Source organism: Tamandua tetradactyla, chromosome 5, assembly GCF_023851605.1.
Source record: "Tamandua tetradactyla isolate mTamTet1 chromosome 5, mTamTet1.pri, whole genome shotgun sequence".
NCBI classification, from domain to species: Eukaryota; Metazoa; Chordata; class Mammalia; order Pilosa; family Myrmecophagidae; genus Tamandua; species Tamandua tetradactyla.
The window spans coordinates 125760791-125777355 of NC_135331.1; the positions used below are offsets into that span (position 1 = coordinate 125760791).

General features: G+C 36.9%; 2 protein-coding genes across 5 annotated transcripts in view; one reads left to right on the forward strand and one right to left on the reverse strand.

Moving 5' to 3' along the window:
* COL19A1 (collagen type XIX alpha 1 chain) overlaps positions 1 to 16565 on the forward strand; it is a 365439-nt gene that overhangs the window by 144553 nt on the left and 204321 nt on the right. The gene's annotated exons all lie outside the window — the stretch shown is intronic.
* Positions 1 to 16565, reverse strand: part of LOC143684830 (uncharacterized) — a 61283-nt gene that overhangs the window by 21182 nt on the left and 23536 nt on the right. For 2 of the 4 annotated variants that reach the window (XM_077162191.1, XM_077162190.1), the window contains 2 exons: positions 13640 to 13868; positions 13127 to 13170 (listed from right to left, as the gene is read on the reverse strand). In XM_077162191.1, the coding sequence (XP_077018306.1) occupies positions 13127 to 13170; positions 13640 to 13846 (251 nt within the window). In that variant the 5' untranslated portion in view covers positions 13847 to 13868. The remainder of the gene's footprint in view (positions 1 to 13126; positions 13171 to 13639; positions 13869 to 16565) is intronic. The other 2 variants (XM_077162188.1, XM_077162189.1) reach the window with 1 other exon arrangement.

Consider the following 16565-nt stretch of genomic DNA (forward strand, 5'->3'; position numbering starts at 1 on the left):
TTTCCTTAGGTATTATAAAATTTGAAAATAAATTCATCCCATACTGTTTAAGCTGAGTTTTGTTGTTGGAACGGTTTTGAAATCTCTGTGTGAATGATCCCACCTGTTTAAGTACCCAAATTCCAACTTTCAGAGGAATAGGCACTACGTGAATCAATGGAGAATGACTGGAACCAAACATGGAAGCATTACCATCATTTGTTTACACATTAATCTGAATAAAAACATCCTTCCAGCCATTTAGAGGTCTACGGTCCAGTGGTGAGTTCAGCATCATTAGAAAAGGAGACAAGGATCAGGTACAGCTCAGAGACTGTTTTACATTGGAGTGAGAGCTTAATCCAGAGAAATTAGGCCTGCTTGTAAAGTAAGCATTTATAATAGAATGATTCAGATGTGAGTCCTCATGAGAAGATTAAAACATTAATTCTAAAAAATAGCTGAATATAAATATGAACACCTGGGATCCTGGAACCTAAGTCCCCTTCACTTTACTGAACATTTTCAAATGATCCTGGAACTTTTATTTCTTTGCCCATAGAATTGTGAAATTTTCCCTTATTTCAAAAACTTTACACAAAAAAAGGCTCCTAGGAGTGCTTAAAAGTCAGGCCTTTTAAAATGCATATTATTAATTTTACTGAGTTAATAGCAATTATGGTCTGGTAGTGTGTATAATATATATCAGGGGACATTTAAAAATGCATATTATCGTAAAATGCATGTTTAAGGACTTTCCTTTTACATAAATTGAATTTAATAGATTATAACAACTCCAGTGGACCCATTAGAGTCTTTGGAAAACACAGTTCAGTGCCTTCCTAAAGTATGTATTTTTTTCATGTCATATTTTACTTAGAGAGTTTTTTCTTTTAATCTAGAGCTTGGATAAGTTTGTCTTGCTTAGTGTAGAAAATTAAAATAGAAAACTAATTGTTTTTATGTCAGTCCACTGAGTCGGGAGAAAAGAAAATTTTTCAACTAATGATGTTACTTTCAGCTTCAAATAGCATACATAGAAATTGTCGATTAAAAATAATAGCTGCCAGTTCAAGTGTTTAATGACTTACAGATCCCCATGTATAAAATAAGTCCTCCAGTTGTGGCTTAGGAATGTGAGCATGTGTGTGTGTTTAAGTTGAAGCTGAGGCTATTAAGTGTTAATTATCAATGGACATACTTTAATGAGAAGTATTGGATAAAATTACATCCAATGTTTTTCATCTTGTGGTCTGCAGACCACCTACAGATGCCGATTCCTGAGCTCCACCCCAGAGCTATTGAATCAGAAGTCTGGGCAGATGCATTTAAATTCCAGATGCAGACTGGAATTAACAGTCTAATGAATTCCTTTAGAGAGCTTTACACAAAATTTGAGAGCAGTAACTATTTTAATTGATAAACCTATACATAATGTAATAAATACCTGAAGTCCTCTAGAATGAACTCATACCTAACTGTACACTTTGACTGCAAGATGTATTCTATGAATCTTTAAACTTTCATCAAAAAATGCTTATTTTGAAACTAGTCCTGATTTGTCCTACCCACATTTGGTAGAAAGCCACCAAGCCCTCTAAGTTTGTAAGATCTGCTAGAAATGTCTGGAGTAAAGACTTGAACACAACTGTTCATTAGAATTTCTCTCCACTGCTTAAAAATCTCCACAGGGATATTTAAGAAATAATTTTGCTAGTTTAAAGTCAAAGGGCACCACCTCAGAAGTGTCCATTCAAGGCCTAAGGACATTCAGTGATTATAACTGACTGTTATGCACAGTGTGCCCCTAATTACACCGACACAAAACAAAACCCCCATCACTGTATTGCATTCTATAGTCTTCCTTGGAAATCAAATTGTATTATTAACTAATAACAATATCTTTAAATTTGTTTTTCCTGTTTTCTGTCATTTTAGAAGTACAAATAATAGCAGCGAGCAGTGACACAGTAAAAAGTACACTTGTCTGTGGCTCAGACACAAAGGCTATATCTAAGGAACAACCTTTCTTTGTTACTGAGAAGCATCAAATTCTGATGGTAGAAATAATTTTTAAATGAGCAGGACTCACAGCAGAGGCTTAAAGTCCTTAAAAGGATTGCCTTGTTACTGATTTCACAAACAGCAAAGTGTAAAGCACAGAATCATCCAGAGGATAAGTGCTTATGAAGTTTTCCAAAAGTTGGACATGTAAGCAACTACCGTTTGTATCACAGCTCTTCTATTCACTGGTTTCTAAGGTTTGGATCTAATAAAGTGCCTCCCAGCTGTGCTTAACTGCCTTGCTGTGTTGGTTCTTGATTGTTGGTAAGGATTCCCAGCTGTGCTTATTTCCAGCCCTCTGACTTATATTCTTCCTTCTTCTATTGAGAACCCCTACTGGAATAGAATTGTTAATACCAAAAAAGTGCCCTATAAAATCTTGTGAAATAGTAGGGTTTCTCAACCCAAGTTTGTAGTAAATGGAAAATGTGAAAAATTTGAAATTATATATGAATATCTAGTTCCGATATGGGAGGAATAAACTGGCTAAGTAAAAAAGATAATTAGTTGGATCTTCAGAGCTTTCAACTTAATCATCTGACTCATATAGGTTGTGGGAGAGACTCAAAAATTATTTTGGTCTTGCTGTAAAAAACAAATCTTTATTTGAGTTTTTACAAATTTTTTCTTATTAACTTAGAATTTATTTAATTGTACAAAGGAGTAGCATTATTGCAATTTCCTCCACCACCCCCCCATTTCTATAGGTTCATTCTCAATTAGCTGCATCCTTCTCAGTGTTTATGTCAGAGGCTGATAAAAACTTAAAATGTCATCTCTACTTCTCATTTTTGCTAGACACGACTTAAAATTCAATAGGGTGTCATGACACCATTACTATTTGATTAACATGGGCCAAAAGATAAAGATGACTCAGTCTCAAGCAGAATGTTATGTCTAAATTATGGGAAAAGGTGTCTGCAATCCTCCACTACTAGTTTGCTTTGGAGATTTGGCCTTTCCCTATTAGTTGGCTCCCAGGTGAGAAAGTAAGAAAGCAAATCACCCTCACAACCCATATGCAAAACTGTATGGGATCACATGGAGCTCAAAACACTGCTTATGAAAAACACCTGTACCTCTTCATAAAACAATAGAGTTCACTGAATTCTGTACTAGATGTTCTGTGAGAATTGAAAACAACATTCTTGTATTGAAACACTCATAATGCCGATGAAGATTGAAAACAAACTGCCTTCACTTTCTCCCCCACTGTCTCAACACGTCTTATCACTTCAATCACCACTTTCTTAGAAGAAAGATTTGCAAATCTATGTCCTAAACCGAAGTTCTTTACTGGATTTCAGTCTTCCTTACACAATTACTTAGAAAAATCCTCTTGGATGTCCTATCCATTCCTTCAGTTCAGTGTGTCCAAAACAAAACCCCTCTCTTTTCCTCTCATTTGCTTCTCTTCCTGTGTTTGCTATTTTCTATTTGTGGTAATGCATCACCACCCACCTAGGCTTTGCCTAGTCTTGAAACCTGTCATTTTTATTAACTCCTATTTCTCTCTTATCTCTTGCTTCTGTTCCAGCTCATTTCTCATAACTGTCCCTGGTTTTCATTTCCATGCCGTTTCCTAAGTGCATGCCCTCCTTGCCTTTGCTTAGATTGTTGGGGTGGCCTCCCAAATGAATGACCTACTTTTAGACATCTTTCCCAATAATTTGCCCTGCAACCCTAGCTACATTAATCTCCAAAAGCACAAAACAGATCATGTCATTCTTTTGCTTTTTTTTTTAATTAGAGAAGTTGTAGATGTACAGAAAAATGACATTAAAAATACGCTTTCCCATACATACATCTATTGTTAACACTTTAGATTAGTGTGGTATCTTTGATAATCAATACAATAATATTAAAATTTTACGATTGACTGTAGTGCATAGTTTACATCAGGGTATTTTTTTTCCATATACCATCCTATTATTAACACCTTGCATTAGTGTGGTACATTTGTTATAATTTATGAAAGAACATTTTAAAATTAATACTATAAACTATAGCCCATTGTTTATATATATATATATATATAATTTAGATAATTTACTTTAATCAGGATCCAAATGAGGCCTGTATATTCCGGTTGGTTGCTATGCTTTTCTTTCTTTCTTTTTGCATGGGCAGGCACTGGGAATCGAACCCAGGTCTCTGGCATGGCAGGCGAGAATTCTGCCACTGAGCCACTGTTGCACCACCCAGTTGCTATGCTTTTAATTGACTTTTAGTCTGTAAATTTCCCCTCTATCTCTGTTCTTTTGCTGTTTGTTTTCACTGCAGTATTTGTAAAAGAAGCAGGGTTCTTTCTCTTGAAGAGTTCCCCACAGCATTAATTTGCCGATTGTATCTCTATTCTCTATTTAATATTTTCCTCTGTCATCTCTGTGTCCTTTATATTAGTAGTTAGACTTGACTTAGGTGTTATGTTTTTATTAAGACTATGTCATAAATGGTATGATAGTCTATCAAGAGCCACATAATGGCGGAAATCTCTTTTATTATGATGACAATAGCTATTGGTGATCAATACCTAAATCCATTAATTTATTTAAGATTTCAAAATGGTAATATTTTAATTTTATCATTCTCTTTACATGTATTGGCTGGAATATATTTATAAGGAGAAACTCCCCTCCATCTACTCTTTGTTTACCCAGTAATATATTTCACAAAACCAAGTCTTGGTAAACGCCTGATCCTTTTCATTTATATATAATTTTTCAGCATAATGAGTCGGTTCTGTAGCACCTTACAATGGACATCAATTAGGTTTTATTTTGTTTGTTTCTTGGTATTATGAGCATGTTTTAATCCATTGCAGTTATCCTTACTGATACTCAAATTGTCCCATCTTTAATCATTAGGAGACTCGTCCAATTAGTCTGAGTTCCTTTGACATGAACTGGGAAGTTTTGAAAACTTCCTCTTTATCTGGTATGACAAAATGTTCTGGATAACTACACATTATCTAAGTCACCAGGTAAGAGTTAGATGACATGCAATGCAGTTGGGGGGAATCCTTTCACTCCCGAGGAGCCCTAAACTAAGGACTACTGCCTCTTTATAGAAATGGAGAGCAAAGAAAAGGGGAGGGGAAGAGTTAGAAGTGGAAACACACTGCGTGAGAGTGAAGAAAAATACCTCAGCGAAACCCCACCTCCATCACCATAGGACAGGGGCAGTGCCTGGGAGCCCGCTCTTAAGGAAGCTTCCTCTAAATGCTCCTGGGGTAGGAATGCAACTTACGCATGTGAGAGCACGCTTTGCTGGAGAGCTGAGTCTCTGCTGAAACTCCCTCCAGAAGAATTGAGTACACTGGCTGTGCACCAAGTCTGGTGGGGAGGACAGCTTTCCCCGTGAGACTTGCCACCAAAGCATTGTAAATTATCTATGGTGGAGCCTGAATGATCCCAAATAGGATTTTGGTCTGGATTTAGAGTCCCTAAAGACTTCATGCCCAGACAAACGAAGAAGAAAACTCTCTAACCCATGGTTCCTGGCCAGAGTAGGAACAAGGTAGAGAGAGCTCGGAGAGCACTGACTCATCTGGCCTAGAGGAGATTCGCCTCTGCTTGTGCAGACCTTCCTTCCAGATCTGCCTTTCTCATTGGATTCCCCGGCAGCAATGCAACAGACTAAATTGTCTGTCTCAGAGGAGCATAAACTTTCACCTCCTTCCTCACTAGCAAAATAAAATGAAGTGGGGGATGCAAGAGTAGTTCAGTGGTAGAATTCTCACCAGCCATGTGGGAGGCCCAGGTTCGATTCCCGGCCCATGTACTGTGTCCTCCTGAGGAAGCCTAAACTAAGGACTACTGCCTCTTTATAGAAATGGAGAGCAAGGAAAAGGGAAGGGGAAGAGCTAGAAGTGGAAACACAGTGAGTGAGAGTGGAGAAAATTGCCTCAGCCAAACCCCACCCCCATCACAAAAACTCCCCCCCCCAAAAAAAATCTCAACAAATGGTGCTATGACAAGGGGATACTCACATGGAAAAAGAATACAGCATACAATCATACAGCTTACAAAAAAAAGATGAATGGAGTATTTGGGAAAAGGCCTGATAAATCATTGCAGACATTGCTATGATTTGGAAATTGTCCCACTAGCTCTGATGATTTGGCATTTGTGAGAATCCATTCTACCTGAGGCATTAGTTCCAAATTTTCAGCCTAAGAGGTTGTCATTTAAACTGCCATTGTTTTACTCAAAATTCTTCCTGATATTTCATTCAGGAGGCATTTGTGGGTGACCTACTATGAGCTGCTCTCTGCCATGTACTGTATCAGAGGAGAGGCAGATAGACCCAAAGATCTGGGGAAATGGTCCCTGCATTCGCACATCTGACATCCTGCTCTGCCCTGCCCATGCACTATTCGCATCCACAAATACCACCCTAGGTGTGGTTCCCCCACAGTGTAGTACTCTCTTTCTATTATTCCTATTACCCTATATTGCTACTATATTGCCTATCCCCTTTTTAAAACCACATTTATTTTTTTCTCTCTCTCTGTGGAGTCTCAGCTGATCTGAAAATAACTTCTCTCTTGTTACCTATCATTTCTAATGTAGTAACCACAATTTTAAGCAAAGAGGGGGAAGGTGGGCTGCTGCATATGAACTTGCAAGCATGTTACTTTGGGATGATTTCTCTGGTTACATTGGCTTATTGCCATGTGTTAGGATCCATGGAAGTCATGGCAATAGTCCTTTCATGTCTCCTTTGTTCCTGAACTACAAAATCAGTTTCTCAGAAGTCTGGAAATTCTGGAACCATATTGGCAAACACGACTGACCACTGTCTAATATTAGAATTCCCCAGGGTCTGGTTTTCTAGAAGGGAGTCTTGAGTCCCAGACTGCCCATACAAATGTCAGCTGGGAGCTTTCCTGCCATTTTGCATAGCCCAATTGACTGAAACTTCAAATTAACTACCTAGGGAAACTCCATAAACGATGGTTTGAACTTATGTAAAACCATGTATTTGTTTAAGGAGGATTATGTCAGAGGTGAGTTAGGAAGTCAAAGCAAATATTTGTCTTGCAATTTTGAACTTCAAGGACCATTTAAATTCTTTAATTATGCTAACGATTTTGGGTTTAAAATTGTTTGACATAATGGACGATCAAATAGATCTTTGAAATGGTTTGAGATACATTAGTGAGAATATTTAATAAAAGAGTATTTGTTCTTTATATGCAAAATACAAATCAAATTAAGATCAACACTAAATATAATCATTCAAAAAATTTAAATGGAGGAAATTCTTCCCATCTTGCAAGACAAATATTATTCTAACTCCAAAGCCAGATAAAGACATCACAATAAAATAATTACAGGCCATTATCTTTCATTAAAATAGTCATAAAACAAAGCAAAGCAAAACCAGACACACACATATATGTGCACACACTTAACAAAATATTAGCAATCTGCATGAAGCACTGTATAAAAAAGATTTTACACCATGCAAGATTGGTATAACATTTTTAAATTAATTAATGTAATATATCATATTAATAGAATAAAGATAACAAACCATAAGATCACCTCAAAGGATACGAAAGTGCATTTGACAACATCCCATACCTATTCAACAAACTAAGAATAGAAGGACAGCCAGTCTCTTTCAAGATGGTGGAGGGAGATGTTTCTGGGTTCCATTGCCCAAAGAAGCTTTGAACAACCAGCGAGAACTAGAAGTGTCTTTCTCAAAGCATAAAAAAGCAGTTACCTGCAGAAGGTATTGCAGAAGGGCTGCAATAACAGAGTAAGTGTCAAATCAGGAAAAAGACTACTTAAAAGTAGTAACATTTCCTGGTGCCCTGATGGCCTGTCTTGATGAAATTACAATTAATTTCCAATAAAATTATTATTAATAGACCCCATCCCTTTAAAAGCTATAAACTCTTTATAAATGGCTTTAATGTTTATTTCCACAATACTGATATAGCACTCCCCTCCTGCCTCAGTTCGATACAGAGCTGGCCCACACTCCCAGTGCAGATCTCTGGTGCTATTACAGAGGGAGTAGAGTAGCCCTTGTGCACATACTGGGAGCATTTGTGTCTGGTCTAATCTGCCTAGTGGCGGCTTTAGTGGTTCACCATCACAGAACTTGTCCTTTATGTAAAAGTTGTCTTGTGGAACTCTCTTACAGAACACTATGGGAGAGCAGTCAGGTTGTACTGCCTGGGGCAAGGGACTGCTAATTGTAGGTCATACAGTGCAGTGCCCATTCCTTGAGGAAACTGTTTTCTAGGGAATAGGAGACATTTCCTGGACGTCTAGGGTAATTCCTAGGGGCACATGTGCATGCCCAAGACAAGTGCATGCACAGAAAGGATAAGGGAGGCTGCTAAGCTTTGGCTTGGAGCTATTCTCTAAACTGATAATTTTATATGGATGAGGCTTGAAGGAAAGCATTTGGACAGGTCAATCTGTAAACACTGGAAAGGTGTTTTGTTTTGTTTTTGGTTAGCCCTTGGCATTCAAGGAAAGGTCTGCCATAATACTAGCTGAGTACAACCTAAGGAACAGGTACCACAAAGTCTAAATTCCAACAATATTACATTAAATATCAAAATGTCAAGGTTTCAACAGAAGGTGTCACAAAACACATGAGGAAATAGAAAGTAAAAGCCCAGGTAAAGAGAAGAATAAAACATTAGAAACATCACTGAGGAGTACCAGAACTGAGACATGCCACAAAAAGACTTTTAAAAAATGGCCCTAAATATTCTCAAAGAGCCAAAGGAAAAGATCGACAAATAGCTAAAGGAAATCAGTAAAACAGTAGAGGGACATAAAGAAAATGTGATCATAGCAATGGAAATTATAAAAAGAAATGGAACAGAGCTGTATTAATTAGGGTTCTCTACAGAAACAGAATCAACAGGAAATATTTGTAAATATAAAGTTTATAAAAGCGTCTCATATAACTCCATATAACATGGGAACATGGAGTCCAGAATCTGTAGGGCAGGCTGTGAAGCTGATGATTCCGATAGAGGGTTTGGACAAACTCCACAGGAGGGGCTCACCAGCCAGAGCAGGAAAGAGAGCCTCTCTTTTCTGAATCCTCCTTAAAAGGCTTCCAGTGATGAGATTAAGCATCACTCATTGCAGAAGACACTCCCCTTGGCTGATTACAAATAGAATCAGCTGTGGATGCAGCAGACATGATCATGATTTAATTCTATGAAATGTCCTCATAGCAACAGACAGGCCAGCACTTGCCCAACCAAACAAACAGGTATCACCACTTGGCCAAGTTGGTACATGAACCTGATCATGACAAGAGCTAAAGACCACAGTAACAGAAATTGAAAAATTCCCTAGAGGTGTTCAATAGCAGATTGGAGCTGACATAAGACAGAATCAGAGAGCTCAAAGATAAGACAACTGAAATCATTTAGTCTGAGAAGCAGAAAGAAGAAACAATGAGGAAAAGTGAAGAGAGCCTGAAGAACCTGTAGTACAAAATAAAGTGTACCAATATATGCATTGTGGGAATCCCAGAAGGGGAAGAAAGAGAGAATATTCAAAGAAATATTCCCCTAAATACCTCCTAAATTTAACAAAAGACATGAGCATATTTATCTAAAATGTTCAATGGTCTTCAAACAGGATGTATTAGTTAGGGTTCTCTACAGAAACAGAATCAACAGGGAACACTCACAAATATGAACTTTATAAAAGTGTCTCACGTGACTGCGGGAATGCAAAGTCCAAAATCTGCAGGTCAGGCTGTGAAGCCAACAATTCCAATGAAGGGTCTGGATGAACTCCACAGGAGAGGCTCACCAACTGAAGCAGGAAAAGAGACTTTCTCTTCTGAATCCTCCTTAAAAGGTTTCCAGTGATTAGATTAAGCATCACTCATTGCAGAAGACACTCCCCTTCGGCTGATTACAAATGGAATCAGCTGTGGATGCAGCTGACATGGTCATGATTTAATTCTGTGAAATGTCCTCTTCACAACAGACAGGCCAACACTTGCCCAACCAGACAAACAGGTACTACCAATTGGCCAAGTTGACACATGAACCTGACCATGACACAGGATAAACCCAAAAAGACCACACCACGCCATATTATAATCAAACTGTTACATCAAAGATCAAGAGAAAATTCTGAAAGTCCCAAGAGAGAAGCAATATGTCACGTACAAGGGAAAGAGAGACTCAATAAGATTAAATGCTGATTTCTCATCAGAAATCATGGATGCAAGAAGGCCATGGGATGACATTTAAACTGCTAGAAGCAAAAAAAAATGCCAACTAGGTTTTCTATATAGAGCAAAACTAACTTTCATAAATGAGGGAGAGATTTAAGACTTTCCCAGATAAAAATAGAGGGAGTTTGTCACCGTTAGACTAGCCCTATAAGAAATATTTAAACTAGTTCTACCGGTGAAAGAAAAGGACAATAGACGATAGGTCAAAATCCATATAGAAATAAAGTTCTCTGGTGAGGTAATGACATGGATGAATATAATGTGTACTATTAAATTTTTTATTTGTAACTCCACTTTTAACTTCCTATGATATGTAAAAGTTGAAGTTATCTGTATGGGATTTGTATTATTTTTGTAACTGTTCTATAAGTTTGAAAGCATTTCGAAATAAAAAGTAAAAAAAAAAAAGAATAGAAGGTCAATTCCCCACTCTGATGAAGGGCGTACATGAAAAAAAACCAAAACTGTAGCTCACATCATTCACTTAATGACAAATGACTGAATTATTTCCCTCTAAGATCAGGAACAATGGAAGAATACCCACTCTCACCATTTATACCCAATATGGAATTATATATTCTAGCCAGTACAATAATTCAAGAAAAAGAAATTAAAGGCCTATGGTTTGGTAAGTAAGGAGAAAGCCATCTTTATTCACAGATGTCATGATCTTATTTATAAACTTCAGAAAAGCCGTGTTTGCTAATCCATTCTTGTGAGTACAGACCTATTGTGGGTGGAAACTTTTGACAAGGTGTGTCCATGGAGATGTGACCCACCCAATTCAAAGTGGGTCTTAATCCTTTCTACTGGAGTCCTCTAAGAGAATTCATGGAGAAAGTACTCAGAAAGAAAATGCCATGGAAGAAGAAGCCAAGAGAGAAAGAAACACTCAGACATTTTTGGAGACAACCACTGAAACTCGAAACTGAGATAAAGATCAGCAGACATCGTCATGTGCTTCTCTTATGTCATAGGGGAAGTTAGGACACCACTGGCCTTTCTTCAGTGAAGGTCTACTCTTGTTGATGCCTTTTGGACATTTTTATGTCTTTAGAAATGTAAATTTGTAACCTAATGAATTCACATTGTAGAAGCCAACCCATTTCTGATATATTGCATTTTGACAGTTTTAGCAAACCAAAACAAACTATAGAGACAAAATGTTTACCTCGGTTGCCTGGGGTTGGAGGTATGAGTGGCAATTGACTACAAATGTGAACAGGGGAACTTTTGGGGGTGGTGGAAATATTTTAATCTTGAATTCTGGAGATATTTGTACAACTATATATTTACTAAAATTTATCAAATTGCACACTTAAAATGTGTTAAATATACCTTAATATGTTATGTATACAAATTACACTTTATGAGATCTAAATTATATTTTAATAAAGCTGTAAAACAAAAGAGATATGAAGGTAGAAATAGGAATTTGAGGCTCAGCATATAAATGATTACTGAAACTATAAAAGTTGATGAAACTCCCTGAAAAAGTGCACTGAATGGAAAAATAAGAACTTGGGACAGAGCTCTGTAGAGGAGAAACACCTACAGGAGCCAGCAAAAAAGAAACAGAAAATATGGCCAGAGAGGTAGGAAAAAAAAAAAAAAGGAATACAGTGACTTAGCTAGCAAGTATCTTGAGAAGGAGTGGCTGGTACAAAAAGATAGCAAATGTTACTGCAGAGTCAAGGAAGAACAAAACAGAAAGGTATCTGAGAGTGGTCATCCAAGACCTCTGTCAAGAGCAGGTTTTGAGGGGCAGCAAGGTAATCTGGAGTGGGGGGTGGACTGTGAAGTGAATGGGAGATAATACAATGCAGGCAAGATGTATGAAAAGCCCGCTTCAAGAAATTTCTCTGAAAATGGAAAGAGGCAAACAAAGCAGGAAATTATAGAAGGTGAAAGTGAGATTTTCGTGGTTGTAGAAGATTCAACCACATGTTTCAGTGTGGTTGGAAAGGAGTAGGGGGAAGTGGGTTTTAGATTTGAAACAGAGGGAATAATTTTAAATATAAATTCCATGAGAAGGTCAATGAATATGTGATTAAGAGCACAGGCAGAGGTATTAGCATTAAACAGGCTGAGACAATTCTTCCATGTTTAAGAGTAGAGGAAAGGATGGAGTGGAAGTAAGCAGTTATGTAGATTCTAAGGAACTAAAGTCATGTATGGCAGCTTCCATTTTGTTTTCAGGAGGCAGGGTCATCTAAGAGCAAGAGCAGAAGTCATAGTACCGGAGATTTGAAAAGAATGGAGTAGCTTAAGGGCTTAGATGAAGTTAGCAACCATGATTTTATAGTGATGTCAGTGTGTGCTATTGTATAGTTTTCACTAGGATTAGTAAGTGGCCTACAAAAAAGAGAAAAGATGGGTAGTCGGATTCACTGCACTGGATGCATCAGGATGGTGGAGCGAGGGTATTTAGAGTAGTGGTAAGAAAACAGTTGAAGTGATAGATCATGGAGAGGTACAAAAAGAAGTCATCAAGAGGCTTTTGGATTTTGTCTTCATTTGGGTTCCCGTGAAAGCAAGTTCTGAGATAATGACTTTTGAGGAGGCAATTTATTTGGGAGGGGATCTCAAGAAACAGGAGTAAGTGAATGGGAACCGTAAATTAGGAAATGAGGAAAAGCTAATGAAAGAATGTATTTTCGAGCTGCTTATCATTGTGGTCAACTGGAGCTGAGTCTACTAGGGACCCTCTGAGAAACCCTGTAGAATGTGCTTTGAAACTGTCTCTCATGTAGAGGAGAGACATTAATCTACTAACTCCTGTCACCATTTTCTGGAGGATTGATTCCAAAGGTGTTAACTCCCCACAACCCTTCCAGGTTACCTTGCCAGGGCTGCATAAGCTCCTGAACAGGCTTCAGAGAAGTCCTAAAGGCAGAAAACGAAAGAGAGGAGAGTAAAAGGTTAACAGTTCAAGGTTTAAAAAAAAAGGTTTTGCAGCATCCTGAAACTCCTTAGAAACTGTCTTCCATAACTACAGCTAAAAACAACATGGGTCTGTGTATGTGGTACAATGTGAAATATAACAGACCAATTGATTGACAGTCCTTATATGATTAAAATGGTTATGCAAATAACTTGGGATATTAGGGGAATACTTTGACCATATGAAAGTTACCTATGTCCTCTGAGCTATTGAATCATCATCAGTAAATGGGGAAGAGAACCTACCTCATGGGGTTACTGCTAGAATTAAAATTAGCCCTTATTACTTAAAGTGCTTTGACTGGTATAATTGTATTAGGGTCTTCCAGAGAAACAGAACCAACAGAAGATATGTGTGTGTGTCTATATATGTATGAAAATATTAAGCTATTTATTATAGACATTGGCTCACTTGACAATGGGACTGATGAGTCTGAATTCCATAGGGCAGTCTGCAAGTCGGGAACTCCATGAAGCTTTCAATGAATTCCCCGAAAGAAGCCAACTGGCTGAAGTACAAATAGACGTGTTTCCTTCTGACTGCTGAAATAATCATTTCTCCCTTTAAAGCCTTCACTGATTGGATGAGACGTCTCCCATTGCTAAAAGCAATCTCCATTGTCGATTATAGATGTGATCTGCTGATTTAATGATTTAAATATGAAATGCTGTCACAGTAACAATCAGGTCAGTGTTCTTGAACCAATAACTGGATATCATAACCTCTCCAAGTTGACACATGAATTTAACTATCGCAGTCCACCTCCTGTCAACTAGGTAATCATACACCTTTTCTTTTTTTTTCACATTGTTTATTATGAAATATACTACATAAACAAAAAAGCAATACATTATGAAATACATTGTAACAAGCAGTTATAGAACAGAGTTCAAAAGCTGGTATGAGTTACAGTTCTACAATTTCAGGTTTTTCCTTCTAGATGTTCCAGAACACTGGAGATTGAAAGAAATATCAACATAATGATTCAACAGACATACTCAATTGTTAAATCCTATATTCTCTGTTATAACTCCTCCTTCTCATTTGATTGTTCTTCCAGTCTTTAGGGGTATTTGGACTATGCCCAGTCTAACTTTTTCATGTTGGAAAGCAGTGTTGACAGTATGAGATAGGGGGATGGACCTGGTTGATGTTCTTGGAGAGGCTGGCCCCCCGGGTTTCAGGAATATCTGACCTAGGAACCATCTGTGTGGCGGGGGTGCCAAGGGGGGCAGTGGTATAGGTTTCTGGAAAGGTATCTCAGTGTGTGAAATTCTTGTAGAATCTCAGATAGATCCCTGGGTGTTCACTAGGGTTAACAGAAATGGTGTCAGTTGTGTTTGCAAACCATGGCGATTAGCAATTTCTAACTGTAGCCTGTATAAGAGTAGCCTCCAGATTGGTCTCTTGACCCTATTTGAACTCTCTTAGCCACTGATACATGATTTTGTTTCATTTCTTTTCCCCCATTTGGTCAGGAAGACATTGTCCATCCCATAGTGCCAGGGCCAAGCTTATCCCTGGGACTCATATCTCAGGTTGTCAGGGAGCGGTTAACCCCTGGATGTCATGTCCTTTATATTGGGGAGGGTAATGATTTTCCTTGCTGAGTTGGGCTTAGAGAGAAAGGCCACATCTGAGCAACAAAAGAAGTTTCCTGTAAATAACTCTTAGGTGTAACTTAGGTAGACTTAGCTTATCTGCTACAAAAATAAGTTTCATAATAGCAAACCTCGAGATCAAGGGTTTCGTCTATTGACTTGGTAGTCTCTAATGTTTGAGAGAATATCCAACTAAAATATATAATACTTAATCTCCAACTAAGAACAGTAACAGTAGTACTTTCACCTAACAGTTCAACTGTCCTGCATATAACTGGAAATGAACCTATTCTTTCTCCAAAAGAGATGCAAGGTCTTATATAAGAGTCACTATAGACTTTACTGCAATTTAAATACTATATCATAAAGTTATTACAACTTTCGTCATATGATATAGGGATAAGATAAGGGAAAAACAAAGATATTTGCTTTATGTTTAACATTATAAAAAAACAAGGAAGAATTATTCGTAATTATTATAGTAAGGCATGTAGAATAGAAGCTATGTTATTGCTAGTATCCATTAAAGTATTAATAATATTAATAATTACCTGCATCATAGATAATAGATTAATTAAAATTCTTTAAAAAGTTTCTCACCTAAATGCAGTATTTTGAATACCAAAATGTTCAGAAAGAGAATATGTTTTTGCATGGTTTTTAAAATAGCTTCATTAAAGAATACCAAGAATATGTATTGGAAAAATCTTAAATGTAACCTGATGTCCATCTATACTCTTTCCTTTGGTTAGGGTTGCATTTTAGACTAGAATGACTTATTGTATTTGCTAAGAAATCTCCAGAGATGTTCTTTTGAACTTAGCCAACACTGAGAAACAATCTAAGTGCATTCTACCCTCTTACAATCTCTGTTGTCAAATATATTTTCTTTAATTTTAGCTTAAATCTTTAATTGCTATGTTTTGTTTTACTTATTTTCTCAGTGGAGAAAAAGGAACAGCTGGTAACTATTGTCAGCTTTCTGGGATTTATTAAGTATGCAGCTCTTGAATACATTTTTCCTGTCTGGAAATAATCCCACTGCTTTTTATTCAAAAAATGATAAAAATTTTAAATGAAAGAGCTTTAGAACTCACATAGCCCCAATATATAGTTTGATGAATTAAAACCTGTTAAAATATTATTAGTGGTTATTTAATAGTTCTTTTGTATTTCCTGTACTGAATTAACTGATGTGTCCTTTGCTCAATTATCGGTTGGAATATTATATTTTTCCTATGAATGAAAAAATTGTCTATTAATGATGATTTACTATGTAGTTGCCATATAATACTTTTTCCATTTTTTCATTTGCCCTTTAATTTAGTTAATAGTATTTCTTGCAATATAAGTTTATAATTAATAGTTGCTAAATATAACTTTTTTTCTTTTGAATTTCTTATTTTGGTTCATGCTTTGAGAAGCATTTCTCACTATGAGTGCTGAGTTATGTTTATTTATGTTTTCTTCTGGCCCTTTAATATTTTCATTTTTAAATGAGTTCTCTAATCCCTCTGGAATTAATTCAAATGCAAGTTTGCACATTGGTTCCTGATAAATTTCATACTTTTTTATAACATATGGTTTTAGTTTGTGGTATTACTCATATCATGAAATTTATATATATATTCAATATATATGAAATATATATATGTATATGTATATGCACTTATCAACCAGGGACTCCCTAGGAGACTTACAGCATTGTTAGGAGACTTTTGTTTGTCCGGACTGGG